This window comes from Phyllostomus discolor, chromosome 8 (genome assembly GCF_004126475.2).
Source record: "Phyllostomus discolor isolate MPI-MPIP mPhyDis1 chromosome 8, mPhyDis1.pri.v3, whole genome shotgun sequence".
Classification (NCBI taxonomy): domain Eukaryota; kingdom Metazoa; phylum Chordata; class Mammalia; order Chiroptera; family Phyllostomidae; genus Phyllostomus; species Phyllostomus discolor.
The window spans coordinates 110,829,649-110,847,279 of record NC_040910.2 but is presented as its reverse complement, the minus strand read 5'-3'; the positions used below and the strand labels follow the sequence as shown (position 1 = coordinate 110,847,279).

At 60.3% G+C, this 17,631-nt stretch overlaps 2 protein-coding genes and 1 long non-coding RNA gene across 13 annotated transcripts in view; 1 reads left to right on the top strand and 2 right to left on the bottom strand.

The window, feature by feature from the left end:
* Positions 1-7,940, bottom strand: part of LLGL2 (LLGL scribble cell polarity complex component 2) — a 29,933-nt gene extending 21,993 nt beyond the window's left edge. For 3 of the 9 annotated variants that reach the window (XM_028521772.2, XM_036034131.1, XM_036034132.1), the window contains exon 1: positions 7,785-7,938. The gene's annotated coding sequence lies outside the window, so the exon portion shown is untranslated. Of the gene's footprint in view, positions 1-6,985; positions 7,267-7,784 lie in introns of those variants that run through there. The other 6 variants (XM_036034129.1, XM_036034130.1, XM_036034135.1 and 3 more) reach the window with 4 other exon arrangements.
* On the top strand, positions 3,811-4,286 carry LOC118502249. The gene is made up of 2 exons (XR_004904956.1): positions 3,811-3,974; positions 4,210-4,286. It is a non-coding gene; the product is annotated as an uncharacterized LOC118502249 (long non-coding RNA).
* A 1,088-nt stretch (positions 7,941-9,028) lies between the features above and the next one.
* TSEN54 (tRNA splicing endonuclease subunit 54) lies at positions 9,029-17,132 on the bottom strand. 3 transcript variants are annotated; one of them, XM_028520145.2, is made up of 11 exons: positions 17,028-17,132; positions 16,733-16,897; positions 16,559-16,622; positions 16,391-16,474; positions 15,969-16,067; positions 14,895-14,947; positions 12,239-12,340; positions 11,392-12,035; positions 10,447-10,507; positions 9,978-10,094; positions 9,029-9,526 (listed from the first exon to the last, which is right to left on the bottom strand). In XM_028520145.2, exons 1-11 carry the CDS (start codon positions 17,081-17,083, stop codon positions 9,376-9,378), a joined length of 1,596 nt encoding a protein of 531 aa, XP_028375946.1. In that variant the 5' UTR covers positions 17,084-17,132; the 3' UTR covers positions 9,029-9,375. The 3 variants fall into 3 exon arrangements, with proteins under 3 accessions (XP_028375946.1, XP_035890019.1, XP_035890018.1); XM_036034126.1 differs by lacking the exon at positions 10,447-10,507; XM_036034125.1 differs by lacking the exon at positions 16,391-16,474.
* Positions 17,133-17,631: the final 499 nt, after the last annotated feature.

The window sequence follows — 17,631 nt, the reverse complement described above, 5'->3', positions numbered from 1 at the left end:
CCCACAGCTCAGCTCCTCCAAGCTGGGTGGCCCCCCGGGGTAGCTCCTTAAGGCCCGGCGAGCTTGTCTGTAAAGGGGGCGCACACAGGCCCGCTGGGAGAAGCGGGCCGACGACAAATGCCGAGTGCCTGGCACTGTCCCGGGACTGGGGATCCAACAGTGACAGGCAGGCAAGATCCCTTATGTCCCCAAGCGTACAGCCTCGCGGGGAGCGTGGGATGACTCACAGGTACACGAATTAGTCAGCGGGACGGTTTCAGATCGAGATCAGGCCAGCAAGAGAGTCAAGGCAGATGCTAAGGGAGAGTGACCGGGGCTTTGCGGTCAGGAGGGCGCGGTGGCCATTCTGCACCCGGGCCCACGCGCTGGCCCTGCCCTCTGCCTGGGATGCCCCCCCGCCCTTGTCTCCACTCACAAGTCCCTCCCCCGACATCCTCTCCCCTGCTCCCCAGCTTTGTTTGCTCTTCTCCCCAGCACCGGGCGGGCCGGCAGCCTGGTTTAGGGACTGCTCTCGTCTGGGACCCCTTCAACCCTCCGAGGACTCGCTTTGGTACTCCTGCTCGGGGACTCGGGCCCTCCCTCGCTGCAGAACCCACGTGCGCTGCGTGAACGGAGGAGGCAGAGCCCCCACCCAGACCTGAATAATAGGAAGTGGTCAGCGGGGCGCGACTCAGGGGCAGGGCGTGTCGGGCAGACGGAACCAGCGAGCCTGTTCCCGGGGGGATGGAGACCACGTGGGGGCCCGGGGCAGGCAGCATGGAGGGAGATGAGCTGGGCTGGGGAGGGGGCCCTAGTGGGGGGGCCACCGCAGAGCTTCAGTGTGACTCCATTGGGAGCCCCCCCCACCAGCAGTGCTGGCCGGGGGCCTGAGGGGGGGGGTCTGCCCTCGCCTCTCCCCTACCACGCCCCCTGGGTTTGGCCTGTGTCAGCCAGCCCATCTGCTCAGCCCCCGCCCCAGCCCCCATCCATGGTGGTCTCCACGCTTCAGTCTGAAATGCTTCTTGTCCTTCAAGCAGCATGTCAAAAATCACCCCCCAAAGCGTCCTCGCCCTCCGAACCCGTGCCGACCACTCTCACCCGAGCCCTTGACCGAGCCTCTGCCCACGCCGCTGTGGACGGGGCACCCATGCAGCTCCGAGGTCGTTCTCCCCGGTCTGGCTGGGCTGGTCACTACGCTACTGGGGAAACCAGAACCACCTAAGTGGCCGACAACAGGGGGCAGGCAGGGGGGGTGCTCAGCGCCTCAGGGGGCCGGCAGGTGCTGGAAGGGCCGCAGACGGAAGACGCGGACGCCCGTGGGCACTGTGTCAGGAATCGGGGGGGAATCTAGTTAGAATATTCACAAACCTAAGTAGACAGCCCACCGGAGGGGCCGTGGGCTCAGCACTGATTTTTCTTCTCTTGGTCTGTCTGCCTCGCAGGCGGGACAGAGAAGAGGACCGAACAGGAGAAAGGGTGCAGCCCAGGCAGTGGGCAGGGGTGAGGGTGGCCCTCAGCTCACGGCAGGCACCGGTCCTGAGGGTGGGGTCGCTCCCGCTCTCTCAGGGGCTGGCTTCCTCTCCAGCCGCCCGCGCGAACCTGGACACAGACCCCAAGTGGGTGCAGAGGCAGGGAGCACACGGGCAGGAGGAACCGTCTGTGTGGCCCTGGGCCCCGGGCCCTGGGGTAGGGGGACCTCCCTAGTGCCCACGCAGGCTCTGGCCAGTGGGAGGGCCCGGGGGGGGTGGGTCTGGCAGACTGGCGGGCGCTGTCCACTTCAGTGCCACTTCTGCCTCCGGGGGTGTGGGAGAAGACACAAGTGCAGGAGCCCCCCAAAGCGGAGGAGGCCCTCACGTTGATGCAAAGGGTCTGAGGCAAGGTCACTGGCATGTAAGGAGCTCCGAGGGTCCTGGCTTCCTGCACGGGGGAACCCACCTGGCTAGAGCGCGACCCCTGAGGCGGGGGCTTCCTGGGAACCACCTTTTCCATCCCCGAACTGCTGCAGACCGCCTGCCCACCTCGCCCCCTGTCCCCGACCAGACCAAACCCTGAGCCGCCCTGCCCGCTCGGCCCTGCACTGTGCCTTTTGGGGGGCACGCGGGGCTCAGGGCCGGGCTGCATGAGGCTTGCTGACCCGTGGCTGATTCTTACTCATTTTCCACCCAGTCTGCCCCGTGGCCAGCTCACCCGGTGGTTTCCTTCCCTTCTCGCTGCCCCAGTCATCCGACGTCGCTGCCGGCAAGTGGGACTCGGTCTCACCTCACCCCACCACACCCCGACGCCCACCACGGAAAAAACGGGAGAGCTGTCCTTGGCAACAGGCCAGCAGATTCGCACCCTGTCTCCCTTCCCCCGTCCTGGCCCGGACGCTGCAGCCACGACACGCAGGGGCCCTGCCTCACCCCTGCATCTCAGGAGCTCAGCACAGAGACCAGCAGAGGCCAAGAAGGAGCGCCTGCACGGGGCAGGCTGGTCTGGGCCCCCCTCTAGAAGCGGCAGACCTCTCTCTGCCCCAGGAAGGAAGAAGGGGCTCCCCAGGCCAGAGCGCTTGCCCCTCGCTGGACTGTTCGGGGGGCCTGGACTCACTGGCCCCATGAGACGGAGGCTTGGCCGAGCTGAGCCAGCCCGTCTGTCCTGGAGGTACATGACGGGCCGGGTCCCCAGAAGGTCCCTCAATGGCTTGGGAAGTCCCACTGATCTGCTGGGAGAAGTGGCCCCCAGCAGCGGGACTCGGGACACCTGGGGCCTTCTTCCCCCTGGGACCCCCAGAAGCACACACAGGGTGAGTCCCGGGCCATCCTCAGCCCTCCGCTCGTGCTCCCCGCAGCCTGCTCTGCCGAGAAGCTGCCCCACTTCCCCGACATCCTGTGTGAGACCTGCGTGCGGCCGGCAGGGGCCTCCGGTCTGCACCACGCCCCTGCACCTCCCTCCCTCGCCCCTGCACCTCCCTCCCTCGGGGTGGGGGGGGCGGGCTCTACTGACGGGGGCAGCTGCGGCTCCCTCCGACCTCTGTCCACGCCAACTCGGATGCCCACAGCTGCTTTGCAAGCACCCATGTTGCCCCGGGAAACCCAATCTCCCAGAGGCACCAAGCAGGCCCCTGGCCAGCAGCTTAGCAACCAGACCAAACCTCAGTTGAAAGGGCACCCATGGAGGTGGGGCACAGATAGAGGGGGGCCGGGAACCGGGGAACTGCCACGGCTGTTGTTAGGGCTACAGGGGACTGAGGGACAACCACGGGCATTTGCTCCTTTAAGTACTTTACATGCATCATCTCGTGTAATTCTGACAATTACTCATGAAAGGACCAATTTCAAGAGCTATCAAGCCCGAACACTTAGTAAGACTCCAAGTCCCCGAACTCTGACAAGACTGCAAACCCCTCGGCCCCGTGCAGGCCCCTCCCCCAGGACAAAGGGACTGGCCTGCAGGAGTCGGGTGGGACCAGCTGGGGTCGGCAGCCACAGCCTGACCTGGCCATCCCTGGCTGGGTCCGGGTCAGCTACCACCTGCCCACCCCACTACCTACCCCAAGGAGCCACGAGCCAGTCTCGTACGCCAGGAAAGGTCCACCCACCGCACCTGAGCCTCCTCCTCCAGGGTTTCCTCCCCAGCCTGGCTGTGAGGATGGGGTGGGAAGTGGGCATGCACACACCACCCCCAACCCCGCCCCCCATCTCTGGGGGCCTCAGTCCCCTCCTGCCACCCAGTGTCGGACTGTCCCCAGGGATGTGATGGGCTGGATACGGCAAAGCATGAGGAAGAGCAAAGCCGTCCTGGGAGAAGGTGGACAGCTGGCCTGGGCCGGAGCGGGGCAGGCTACCTGGTTCCTCTTTATCAGGCCCCATCCCACGGCCTCCCGCCTATTGCAAAACTTGAACTGTTGTCCTAAGGAGCTTCTAGAAGACGTCAGCTCCAGGAGAAACAGACGGTCCCTGTTCTGTCCGCGGCCATATCAGCGGTGCTTCGTGCCCTGGCTTATGAAAGACACTCGGGTTTGCCCTGGCTGGCGTAGCTCAGTGGATTGAGCTCGGGCTGCGAACCAAACTGTCCCAGGTTCGATTCCCAGCCAGGGTACATTCCTGGGTTGCAGGCCACGGCCCCCAGCAACCACACATTGATGTTTCTCTTTCTCTCTCTCTCTCTCTCTCTCTCTCTCTCTCTCTCTCTCTCTCCCTCCCTCCCTTCCCTCTCAAAAAATAAATAAATAAAATCTTAAAAAAAAAAAAGACACCCGGGTTTGATTTAAAGAACTCCCTCACCCCTGCATGTCTGTGCTCAGATGGGACCTTGTCGAGGCCCACCCTGACCACCCCTTTTTAAAAAAAAATTGTGTTGATTGATTGAGAGAGAGAGAGAAGGAGACATCTGTGTGCTGTTCCACTTATTTATGTATTCATTGCTTCATTCTTGTATGTGCCCTGACTGGGGATCGAACCCACAACCTTGGTGTATTGGGATGACTCTCTAACCCACTCAGCCACCCAGCCAGGGCCCTGACCACCTTTTGGGTTGCAACCTGCCCCCACCACAGGGGTCCTATCCATTGCTTAAGTTGCTGTTCAGTAGCTCACATCGCCTTTTAACACATTATTTATCACTTGCACTATTTTCTGTTGCTCAAGGTCCTCACCCTTTAGCGCTCGAATCCCGTGATGGCAGAGCTCTTTGCTCCGTGGGAGGGTCGTGCCCGTGGTCCGAGCCGCGCCGCACACACAGCCCACCGGTGAGCAATTGCTTAGTGAACGGAGAATACCTAGGGCTGGACGGGGGCCAACTAGACGGAGGTCTTCTCCAGGCGGGAGCCCCTAACCCCAATGGATACTGTGTTGGGGCACCCTAAGGTCCCTGGGGGAACTTCCCCACCTTGTTCTCAAGTCTCTGGCTGGGGCCGTGTGGACGTCATGCCTGGCACCCTGCTGGGGGTACTTTTGTGGGCCCTGCCTTGGTCCGAGGCTCCAGGCCGGCCAGCCCCTTGGCAAGCAGAGTCCGGCGGTATCATGATTCACGAGAGGCAAACAGTCCTGTGCCCAGAGGCCCCTTTCGTCAAACAGGTGTTCCAGGAGACGGCTCCGGTCACTGCTGAATTCCTGAAGGGCAGAGTCAGGTTGCCCGTCCCCACGCCCCGCGGAGCCTCTCCTAGCTCAAGAATCTCCTGCGGCTCCTGGGGAGGAGAAGGAGTGGGGTGGCTCTTCAAAGGGCCTGCTTCCTCTGAGGGTTACGGCGGGGAGGGAAGGTCACCTCAAAAGCAGCTGGGCAAAGCCAACCCAGGAGTAGGGGCCACTGGCCTCTCCACCCCAACTCGAGTGTCTCAGCATCTGTTTCCGACACACCTGGGTGGACCAGGAAGGCTGAGTAACCCTTCAGGAAACCCCGTATTGCCCCTGGAAACTCTTGCCCAGGATGCTTAACGCCTCTAATAGGGCAGGCAGGGGGTCACAGACTGACAGCAGAGGTCCCGAACTTTCCAGCTCCATGCACCACTTTCTCCTAGGGAGAGGGTCCTGGGGACAGGAGATCATTCCCTAAATAAGGCTGAAAGGAAAGCACTGTGGAGTTCTTGGAAGATCTTCTCAATGAGAACAGAGCAGCACAGAATGCGCCCCTCACCCTCGACAGGGAACAGTAACACCTACAGGCAAGCTCTTCCCTGAGCAGAAAGCAAAGCAGATTAAATTCTACACCCCTGAACACATGCTCCAGGACAGGCCCCAGCTGGGGTCCGGCCCCCCGGCCTCCCTCCTGGCTCCTCCGAAGAGCAGGGGAGTTGCCGAGGGCCACGGGAATACGTGATGAGGTTAGGAGAAGCCACTGCCTCTACCCCCCGTCCTTGTTTTAAAATCTCCGACCTCCAGAGGCTCTCGACAATCATGACCCCTTGGCTGGTCTTTGGACAGAGAAGCCAGATTCCCTCCGAGTCCACCAGGCAAACCCAGAAGGCCCGGGCATCTGGCCAAGGCCCACGAGTGACCACGGTCTTTGTGCTTCGTGGGGATGCTAAGCTCACCCTCACCTGGCTCTGGCTAGGTGCCAGGCCACTCGAATTTGTGGCATTTTTCATCCTTTCATCCGCATCTGTAGAACAAGGCTCAGCTGAGGTCTGGCAGTTAATATTCCGAGCCGAGGTCACGCAGGAGGTCACTGGCCAGGCACAATTCAAAATTACCCCCCGAGTCCAGAAAGGCACCCAAACACTTAATGAACATTCTCTCTGAAGAAAGACTGTGAGGCAAGAGAGGTAAGCTTTTCCCTCTTGGATTTCCTAAAACGTTTCATCCCCCCCATTATAGGCTCCTATTACCTTTTTTATTTTGTAAACCGACATGTGTCATCTGGAATTATGGGCTTTTTTTCCCTGTTAATGCCATGTATTAAGAAGTTACTAAGTACTACATTACTAAGTTATTAAAATAGTATTCATCTGCCACCAAAGGGGACACGCCGTGGCTTCCACCGAGGAGTACGGGAGGGGCGCACAATCCTCCCAGGCCCTGGAAACCCTGTCCAGTGGCCTCCAGAGACGGGCCCGGTCCAACTTCTAAGAAGAGGGCCTAGCCCTGGTCAGCGCCCCCAGGGCCTGGCTGGACGCCTGACGGCCGTAGGTGACCACTGCGGGCAGATCACTCAAGGAAACCAAACCTGGACGCCCCGTTCATAAAATTAAGACCATCCCCCAGGACCCCCGCCGCACCTCACATTTCACTCGGACCCAGGCTGTTTTCCTCAAAAGCCACTTCTGACCTTGGCTTCCTCGGAGCTGGGCCACAGCCCTCCGTGCTGCTGCTGCTGCTGCCGCCTGTTCTTCCCACCCAGGGTTTCCTGTCTCCCGGACTCACTCCTTCCCTCCCAGCTCCCCCCTCAACTCAGAGGGTCCCCTCTGTAGCCTTGAGTTGTAAACTCTGCAAAGGGTCCCCAGAGCCTGGGTTGAGACGCCCTGCATCTGGCACAGGAATCCCCATGGGAAAGGGCTTGAGCCTAAGCCCCGCCCGCCTCACCCAAAGCTCACCTGAGTCAGGTGAAAGTCTCAGTGGGCCACGCCACGCCTCTCCTGGTTACAGTCAGCTCTCCCCACAGCCCGAGCTCGGTGTATCCACCGACTGTCCAGCCGAAGCAAACCAAGACCAAACTCTGCACACTTTCTTTAGCAAGGCAGAATCTTTCTCTCCTTGCCATGCCCAGCGTTCTCCGCCGCAACACCACCCCCCGTCGCCGTGGAAAGCAGACTAGGTCTCCGTACTGTCCTCAAAGTCACCAGACGCAGAAAGGCCCTGAGACCTAAGTCCCTCCCGCGGGTTTCCTGCGTCCGAGGATTAGGAGGCACAAAGGGCTGGTAGGGAGAGAATCCATAGGGCAGGGACAGGGGGAGAGGCTAAGCCGCCGACGTCGCTTGCAGAGAGAAGGCCACCAGAGACGCAGGTCGCCTGCCTCCGGGGCCAGGCGCCTTGCACACGGGGACCGAGACCAGGGGACTAAGTCTCCGCACGCAGAGACCCTCGCACTCAGCCTGTTGGGGCACCTGTTTCCCAGCTCCCCAAAGACAACACCATTATGCGCGCCCAAAACTAAAAATCTGTAATCGCGGGCGGCTCAGGCAGAGAAAAGTTCCCAGTGGCACTCTCTACAGGTGTCTTTCCCCCAGACGAGCCGAGCGACCGGATCCAGGGCGAGGAGGGCGGACCTGGGCTCAGCCCTCCCCGCCCTGCCCGGGAAGCCCAGGGTCCCGGCCCTCCCCAGCCTCGCCGCCCGGGGTGGCGGGCGCCCCGAGGGGGCGGGCCCGGCTAGGTGGGCCCCGGCCCGCGCCTCACCTGGAACTCCAGGCCGGCCCCCGCCCGAGGCCTCGGCGACTCTCGGCGCCCGCAGCCGGCTCGCTCACTCCGCCGCCGGACCACAGGTTTCTGGGCTGCCGCCTCCTTCCTGCTCACCTCCGGCGCGGCGAGCGAGGGGCGGAGCTGCCTCTATTTACATAAAGGGCGAGCCGCCCGAGCCAGCGGAACCCAGAGCGCCGGGCCCCGCCCCGCCCCGCCCCGCCCCGCCCCCGCCCCCTGGAGACCTGCGCTGGCGGGGTGGGGGCGGGCCGAGGGTGCTCCCTGGGGGCGGGGACCGCGCTCGGGCCAATCCGTGGCCCCGAGCAGGACGGGGGGGCGGGACTTCGGCCTGTGTGAATATGCACGAGGCGCTGCCGCCCCGCCCCGGTCTCACCTGCTAGTACCTGGTCGCAGAACTGTACGCTGCGCCCAGTGTCCCGCCGCCTCCCTGAGGAAGAAATAGTTCCCGAAACGCGGGACCGCCCAGGGCCACTTCCCAGGCCCGACTTCCGAGAGGAGCCGTGCCTCCCGTAACGCGGCCCGGAGCCCGGAGGGAGGGGCATAGCTGGGCCGCTCTTCCTGAGAGCGCCCAGCCCAATCAGAGAGGGTGGCCGGCAGACAGAGGGCCACGTTTCTGGACCCCGGAGCGAGATGGGGAGAGGACGGGGGCGTCGCTACAAGGCGCCTCCCCTCGGGGCAGGCTCCAAGCCCGGACCCCCTCCTCCGAGCCCCTGCTTTTGCTGGCAGGCGCCCGAGGTAACCAAAACAGCACCCAAATTTTCAGCAGCGAAGGAGGGGGTCGGAGCGACGAGCGGCGGTAACGGAAGGGGCGCGGAGACCAGGCCGGAGGCCCGGGACGAGTGCGTCGCAGAGCTCGACGGGAGCAGGGTTAAACCACTCCGACATGGCGCCTCTCGGCCGGCCTTCTCCCCGGACACGGCTGCGTTCAGGGAAGGGCCGAAGGAGCGCCGGGCCCCCTCCCTGAACTACCCTTCGTGAAGCCACGCTGACTAGAGGTGTGACTTCTCTAGCCCCCCGGCGCATATACTGAGAAAGGTGGGGGGCCGCGTTCCCGCCCCCCCCAAGGGCTTCTCTTAACTTCCACACCAGAGAAAGCAAGGCTCTCTGTGGGTGGGCAAAGTAGGGCAGAGTCTGGGGGCTAGTTCCACGGACAGTGGGAGGGGGTTGAGGTCTGTGTCCCAACACGGGGGCTGGGGACTTGTCCAATATATCCAGCCACAGAAGAAAAAGCAATCTATTTTTTAATAGCTATGGCTTTGGCTTTATCGCATGAGCAGGCACCCTCTCGTTTAAAGGCACAGAGTCCTCTTCTGCCCCGCCTCGCTGGGTCTCTAGAATCGGTGCTGAGTTCCAAGGGGCTCACTGCAAGGCAACAGTCTCAGTCCTGGGGCTTGGAAGCGCTGCAGCGGCCAGGTAGGGGGAGCTGGGCTTGGCTCTTCTGCAAGTATCAGACACGCAGGGCCAAGGCCCCGACTAGCCCCTGCAGCTACTGGGTGTAGGAGGCAGCTGAGATTGTCCCTGAGAGTAGACCAAGTCCCCCCAAGCAGGCCCCAGGCCCTGCCAGAGCTGGTCAGTGTCCTAGATCCCTGGGAAGTGTGAAGTCCCTGAAGCTGTAGAAGGAGATGTCTCCATGATCCACCAGGGCAAAGATCAGAGGAACATCCCCGCTCTGGTAGGACAACCGCTTGAGGGTGCAGAGGTCTGGAACTGGCTCATCAAATCTGCAGGGATAAAGGTTCGACTGAGACCTGGCCATAGTTTACCCACAGGCTCCGAGACCCCAGCCCTCTATGGCTCCCAGGGAAGGGAGACTAAGACAGGAGTTGGGGGTACGGAAGTGTAGCCCCCTGGGCCCTTCTGTCTGCAAACTGCACGGCTCAGGTAAGTTCAAGAGAGACCCCGAGTCCTGGCTAGGTAAGAGGGCTAGGGAGAGTGGGGTTCTCACTGAGCTCAGGACTACGTGGCACAGGAAAGACTACCCCAAAATGCCAGAACTCAGGGCTCAGGACTGGTAAGCTTGGCTTCCCATAGCCCCAACTGGCTGTGTAGCCTGGCTTCTATCCGATAATCCCTTTGAACCTGTCAGGGACTGGCAGACTGGTCAGGGGCGCAGGGAAGAGGTCCACTTGGTTTACAAGAGAACCGGCAGCAGCCTGCTTGCTGGGCTCGTACCCACTGATGCACATCCGGGCGTAGGGCTTGCCAGGGTTATTCTTTCGGAACGAGGCCACGGCGTCGGCCTGGTAAACATCAAAGCTGATTTCCACGCCCCCCAACATCTCCAGCAGCCTGAGAAACGAGTGAGAAACTTCAGGGACTCTCCTGCTCCACCCTGTCTTTCCACACCACCCATTCCCTCCCCCCAGTCCCAAGGAGCAGCCTCTGCCGGGGACCTGAGGTGCTACTGTGAGGTGCCCTTGAAGGTAAGGGGATGCTCCACTGCCACCTCCAAACCCCAGGGATAAAGCCACCTCTTGTCTCTCATTCCTCCCTCTCCCCTAGACATACACCAGTATTGGCCAGGGTAGGGCGTCCCTGGAATGATCCCTGAGTTCATACCCAACTGGAGGGGTCAAGTCCCAGCTGCCAGCTCCTGCCGGCAGCCCAAGCACTGTGGAGACGGCACTGCCTGGAAACTCACCTGGCGGCTCCGTCAGCAAGGTGCGTCGTCTGCAGCACAGAGATGCGCTGGAGAACAGCAGCTGTAGGGGCAGTAAAAGGTGTGGGAGAGGGGAGTCAGTCACTCACAGGCCCCCTGACATTGCTCACCTGCCTTCTGGTGCAGGCTGCCCAGATTCAGCAGATTTTTAAAAGCACAGGTATGTCCCATGTTGTTTATCTGAAATGTAACCGGCCAGGCTACCTGGTCTGGTTACTTACAATCTACCACGTGCCCCTAAGGGTTGTAAGCGGCTTTGACTCCAGTGATACGATTCTTGTCCCATTACAGCGATTTTCAACCTTTTTCCTCTCATGGCACACAAACTAGTTACTGACAAAATATGTATTTTTTGCTGATTTGATAAAAAAATAGGTACGATTTTGATACATTCACACGGGACAGCTACTGTTGTGTTGGCTATTGTCGTTTTTTAATTTGACAGCCCGAGGGAAAAGAGGTCCGTGTCCCTGACTAAAGTCAGGTGTTGCACATCTTAAACATTTCTTGCAACACACACCAGTTGAAAATCGCTGCTCTGTCGGTTCCCTGTTCTTAACATTGCAGAGCACACCATAAACCCTCCTCTTATTTGGCCACCACGCCACCTGGTTCCCTCAGACAGAGTTGGGGGAGCAGGGGGTCACAGTGAGTTGGGGACAGAGCCGTCCACACACATCTCATGTGTGGCGTTAAGGATGCGGTTGAGGTTTCCACTTCTCTTCTCTGGCACTGACTCACCATCCCGCAGCCTTCCCCCCACGGCTCCTGCTGCTGCTCCCCCGGAGAACAGACTGTCTCTGAGGGTCCTGCTCTCTCCTCCCTCCTCCTTCTTAAGCCTCCAGCAGTCCTGGTCAATCCATGCCCCCCGTTCAAAGTCTTGTGGTTCCTCAGCTGCCAGTGGCCTGTGGGGCTGAGGCAGGGTACCTGGCGAGTCAGCCTGGCCAGGACTCAGCAGGGGGGTGACGGGCTGGTCCCACAGGTGCGGCGGGCGGCTCCGGGTCTGCCGCAGGTGCCGTCTGTGCAGCAGCTGCTTGTACTCCCGCCAGCCGGAGCAGCGCCGCACCTCGGGGTCCGCGTTGACGTCCTCCCGGAAGTGCTGGGCCTCCGCCTGTCGCTCCCGTTCCCGTCTGGAGAGCTTCTCCTTTCGCTGGTTCAGCTTCTGGCACCAGGACCCGGCGTCTGTCTCCCGCCCTGCCACACCGGCCGGGAGCAGCTCTGGGGCCGGGGCGGGCAGGAGGGTGTGGCGGCTGTCTGGAGCCACGTTGGGGAAGGAGATCTGCTCAAAGTCCCAGCGCGGCTTAGGAGCCCCCTTGAGCCCGTTCTCTACTTTGCCACTTTCCTGGCTGCACCCCACCACCTCCCTGGCCAGGCCGGGGTAGGGCTCCAGGGGACCCAGTGGCTGAAAGGGGTCCTTTGGGCCCTTTACGGGGCTTGACTCCTGGGGTTTCTCCTCTGGGCATCGGCTGTTCTGATCGCTGGGCGGAGGGATGGAGGTTGTCAGGCTCTCGGGTGTCCCATCTGCCCCCGGGAGGGGGTTCTCCAGGGCCTTGGGCTTCTTATTAGTGGGCCTGAGGGGCGTGGGGAGGAAATGCAGCATGTGTGCTCCCGATGGCCGAGGCGCACACGTCCCACGCGTGTCCTGAGGCCTCCCTGAGCCTACAGGGCAGCCCCCCAGCGCCTCCGTGCGTTCTCCAAGGTCCCAAAGGCCAGCCCTCACTCAACCGTGCTGCCCCTAGACCTCCCTGGGTGGTGGCCCTGTGGAGAGCCCTACCAAGAGCTGGAGCTGCTCCTCTTCCTCTTGCCACTCTGATCCTCCAAGCTCTGGGCACTGCTGTCCAAGTTGAGCTGCCTCTCGTAAGGGGACGGGTTGGCACTGTGGGGTGGGAACGAGGCAAGCAACAGATCCACCTTCCCAGCCGGGCGCTCCCGGTGGAGTTTGTGAGGGACTGGCCCAGCCAAGGCAGTCGGCCGGGGTCAGAGCCACACTCGGGAGCCAAGGCCCCGGGCAGACCTGCCCTCAGGGTACACAGGGGTGGCCATCGGGCCTGCCCAGGCCTCTGGGTCTCACCAAGGGCACCTTTGAACAGTCTCCCTGGAACCAGGGCTCCTGCAGAGCCAACAATGAGTGATTAATTACTGACTAGAAAACTTGGGAAATACAGGAAATAAAAATAAAACCCACGATACCACTAGAACATTTTGTTTCTTTTCTTTTTTTAGATTTTAAATTCATTTGCTTTTTTTAAAGAGGGGGAAGGGAGGGAGAGAGGGAGGGAAACATCAATGTGTGGTTGCCTGCTGCACGACCCCTACTGGGGACCTGGCCCGTAACCCAGGCATGTGCCCTGACTGGGAGTTGAACCAGCGACCCTAGTGGCTTTTTTTTGTTTTTTTTAAGAGGGGGCTCGCACTGTGCTAGGCACTATTCTAGACACAAGGCACCCAGCCGTGTCGTCTTGGGCAGGTCACTCGACCCCTCGGAATGTCAGTTTCTTCGTTGGCAGAACTGCAGGGTGGACGACTCCATGGCCTCTAAGATCCCTTCAGCTGTCAATCCGACAGCTGTGGGTGGCCGTGCCCTCCGCTATGGCTGAGCCCCCTACTCTCAGCGGTGAGTGGGGAGAAGGACCAGATAAGCCCCTTGGCTTCGGTCACTTCTAGGTGGGCAAGAGACTATCACTCCTCCTGCTAAGCTGGCGAAACGACACTGTTCTAGAGTGCAAGAATCTAGGTCCTTTCAGTCAACACAGGCTGGTTTGCCAAAATGCCACTGCAAACCTGGGTGCAACAGCTCTCCTCAGAGGCCCAGCCTTCTGTGTCTCACTGTCCTCAGCGCCAGAACAGGCCTCTGCAGCTAGCTGCCGCCATTAGGTTCTTCTGTGGCCCTCGGCCAGGAGCCTGGCCTGCCCTCACCCGGTGACTCTTGCGAGGACACACCTATTCCGGCCCCACCTCAGTGGCCTCGTCCGCCCACGCAGCCTCTGCGCCAGCTGGCGCCGCAGAGCCAAACCTGTGTCTGTGCCCACTGTGGTGCCTCCCACCCCCACGGGGTTGGCTTTCCTGCCATGGTTTCCACCCGACCATTCTGAGTGCCAGCTGCGGGGCCCCAGGTGTCATTTTCTAGCCCCCGCTACAAGTGCAGCCAGAGGGCGAGGTGAAGGGGCCACCAGGGTGAGCGGTGGGACAGGGGGACTATGTGTTGGGGGCTGTCACCATACGCGCACCCCTCCAAGCCTGCCAAGGCATCTGCACCCCTGCATCCATTTTTTGTTTCTTAGAAACACCATACTGACTGTCTGTCTCCATGCTTGTTTCTTCTAACCAAAGGGACATACTGCTTCGTAATCTTTTGCTGTCAATAATGTATCACAGACATGGGCCCTTAGCCCCATAGCCTTCCTCCCTGCCACGAGCTGTTTTTAATGGCTGCGAGGCTGCACTGTCCAGCACGGCAACGGCTAGACGTGAACTATTTAAGTTAAATTTAAACCCATTAAAATTAAATAAAGTTGAAAATTCACTTGTACAAGCCACACATATTGGACAGTATAAACACAAAGCGTTTTCATCACCACAGAAAACTCTACCAGGCAGTGCTGTTCTGGGGGGTAAACTAACTTGGTGACCATGCCCTCTCTCTGTGTCGGACTCCCACGATGTCTCCAAGGTGACTGATTTTGCAAGGTGATGGTGTTTCCAGTAGGATCCCCACCAAATGCAAGTTGTCTGGGGCGGTGGGCTGCCCCCTGCTATTCCTCACCAGTGAGCGCAGGGCCTGCACCCAGGGAGGAGTCAGCTAGCGTTGCCGAGTGAGCGGGTGAACTCCTGCACGCATCTGTGACTGTTCCCTTCGGGCGCATCCCACTTTCAGAAGTCAGAGCTCTGCGGCAGAGCCCCTGTGGCATACTGGGAAACTACAGAGGCTGCACCAGTTTCTACTCTGAGTGCGGAGGTCTCCGTGGCTCTCGGCAATGCTGCATTACCACGGTGATGACCTTCAGAGGCCCCAGGGGAAAGAACACCTAACCTAGCAAAGAAACGTTCAACTCTATTCAACTGCTCATTCCTTACTTGGTCCTTCAGGCCTGCACTCAATGAATCTGCTTGCACACCTACTAAGTGCCAGGCCCTACCCTGGTATCACATCTCCATGCTCACGGTGAGCTGCAGGCGCTCAGTCATTACCTGTGGGGTTGAATGGGCTGAAGGTGGGGCTCCACCTGATAACCAGGGTAAGCTGAAATGACCCAGATTGTCCCGACGTGCCTCCCCAAAGAGCATTTCCAGCAGAGGCCCCCAGCCCATGTCCACGGAGCTGTGGCTCCAGCCAAGGATTCTAGGTAAGCAGTGGCCACTTTCTGCTTTGGGGCTGGTCACCCAGGTCCCAGGACCAGAACAAACAGGAGAGCAACAGCACAGGGATTTACCTTGGTTGGAATCGTCGAACCACATAGCCCAGTCTCTTCAGGTGGCTGAAGACCTCAAAAGAAAAACAAACAAACAAACAAACAAACAAAAACCCTAAAGGTTATACATCCACTTGTGAAAATACCAGAGCTTCTCCAGACAGAAGCCATTCCCCATCCCCCCTCCACCACCCACCCCCAGATTCCAGATCCTGGGGCTGGTTGGACCATACTCTGTTATAAGTACTTTCCCCAAACTAAGGTCAGAGTGGGAATTCCCGTCTCTTGCTTACCTTACTTGGCACAAATAACATATAGCAACTTCTTGACTTAAATGCAAATCCCAAAAAACTGATAGCCAATGGGCCAGGCCAAAAACTCCACCTTAAAGTATTTTGATACTAAAGCTGATAAAAGGGAAGCTCCTGATCACAAAGTGGACAAGAAGGTGGCAAAAGGTGGTGGACACCTCACCACCCCCTCTGCAGACAGGGGCAGGGTGGGAGTGGTCTTTGGTAAAGAACCACACGTTCATCCTCCTGTCCCCATATCCACATCAGACAAAGGTACGCAGGAACATCCACCATCTTGCTCCATCTCTCAGCAGCCTTCAACAGAGCTGCCCACTTCCTCCTGGAAAGACCTCCTCTCAGTTTCTGTGATGCCCCCCTCCTGGTTTTTCTCCCCTGTTGCTAGACACTCTCGGGCTCTGCTTCTGGTCTCTCCCCTGCCCCTGACCTCCTCGTGTCGGGGTACACTAGGTCTCAGGTGCAGCCGTCCACTCCGGCCACACGCCCTCACGGCCCTCAGTTTTGAATACCACCCACGTGCTCGTGATGTCCACACTGATGTCTCTAGCCTTGTGCCTCCCCCCCACTTTGTCTTCTTCCCGGCTCTCGGTTCTGTGAAGTCACCCCTTCTTTTGCTTGCTGATTTATTCTCCATGGCCACCACTAGGATGTGTGCTCCATGAGAGCCGAGCCCTTGGATATCATGCAGCCCCAGCACACGGCTCTGTGCCTAGCACCCGTAGGTACTGGTAAGTACTAACTGACTCAGAGGATGTGCGGCTCGTCTCCTGAGGGTGACAGATACCTGGTACTGCAGGAAAGTCACAGTGTCCTCACTCAGCAGCAGCTGGTAGGCCTCCTGGACAGACAGTGGCAGATCTTCGTAGAAGAGCTGGATGGAGCCCTGGGAGTGGGGCCAGCAGTTCACCGTGTAAGTCCTCCCTGCGGTGGCACTGCCAATAGGGTAACTCCCCGTCTCTTAAAGAGATCTGGGCCCTCCCTGTCCCGCCCGGAAAGCATCACGGCAAGAATACTGTCAGCCAGGAAAGGGGGCGCAGTGCCAACACTAATGTAGGCTGGAATCCCTGCTTCCTGCCCCACATTCTTGTCTTTTTCTTTAGAAGCTTAGGTTCAGTTGCGTACACTTTTTCTACCAAAGAACCCACACAACCCTCTTCCGGTTCCTTGGTCCCGGGCCGTTCCCCACCCTCCCGAGGTCCCACTCACACACTCTAGCAAATACAAGGCCTCCTCGGGGTGCAGCCGCTGCCGGCCCTGCTCCGAGAAGCCCATGGTCTGCCAGAATTTACCCTGTGTGGGATGCAGAGCAGAGTCACAAAGGAGCCAGGAAGGGAGAGAAGCCGGTTCCCCTGCCCCAGGGACCCCGCTGCTCACCGCAGGAGACTTCAACTCCACCAACCCCTCTTCCGGTCTCCACTCGGCGGCCACCAAACTGCCCCTGTTGAAGAGTGGGTCGGGGTCCGTGTCAGTCGACCGGGAAGTCTGGAGGGTCAGTCCGCCACCGCCGCCGGGCCCGCCCCCGCCCCCGGTCCGGCCCGCCCCCCTTACAGGCGCTCCACGCGCTCCTCCGCCAGCAGCTGCCCGAGCTCCACTCGGCACAGGCGCAGCCGCTCGGCCTGGGCCGCCGAGCCGTCGGGGAGGAAGTCCTTGGGCCCATGCGAGCGCTGGGGCAGCTTCTGAGAGCGCGAGCGGGCGGCGAGGAGTTCCCGGGCACTGGGGAAGGGGGAGACACGGGGTCAAAGTCACGAAGTCGGGGCCGCCTGGTCCAGTCCTGGACCCCTGTCCCATTCCCCGAGGCCACCTCACGGCCCCCGGGACTCCCCCAAGCCTGGCCGCGCCGCACCTGAGCACGCGCCCGGGGGGAACCTCCACGGTTGCGAGGTCTTCTTCGGACTCCATCGGGCCACCGCCTGCGCCTGCGCGCGCACCGCCCAGGACCCGCCCACCGCCGGAACTCCGCGCGGCCCTAAAGCCGGCGGATCCAACCTCCGCTCCTCTGGTCTCCAGGTCAACCCGCTGGCTGGCTGTCCGCCTCCCTAGCTGACCTGGTTCCTAGCTTAGACTCGTGCCTCAGTTCCGGGGGCGGAAAGTTTGCAGGTTTCTGGATTCGCAGGAGTTTCCCTCTACTGTTCCTAACCCTCCTGTGGGTTCTTCTCTAGTAAAACTTGAGGAACCTGGCTTCTGAAAGTGCAGTATGAATAGTCAAATGCATGCGCCTCCTCTCCGCAGTCCTGGGCTGCTTTAGTCCCCGCCATCTGGCTGGACAAGGACGCAAAAAGAAGGGGTTTAAGAGAAGGGAGAGCGGTGGGTTCCCGAATTCCAGCTTCGCAAACTGAAGGCCTCCGGGAGATGTCGGGTTCGGTCTGGGGAGGTTCAGGTTTCTTTCAGGGTCTTCCTTTAGGTCCCTTCCGAGGGGTATGGAAGCCGGGTTTCAAGGAGTCGGGGGG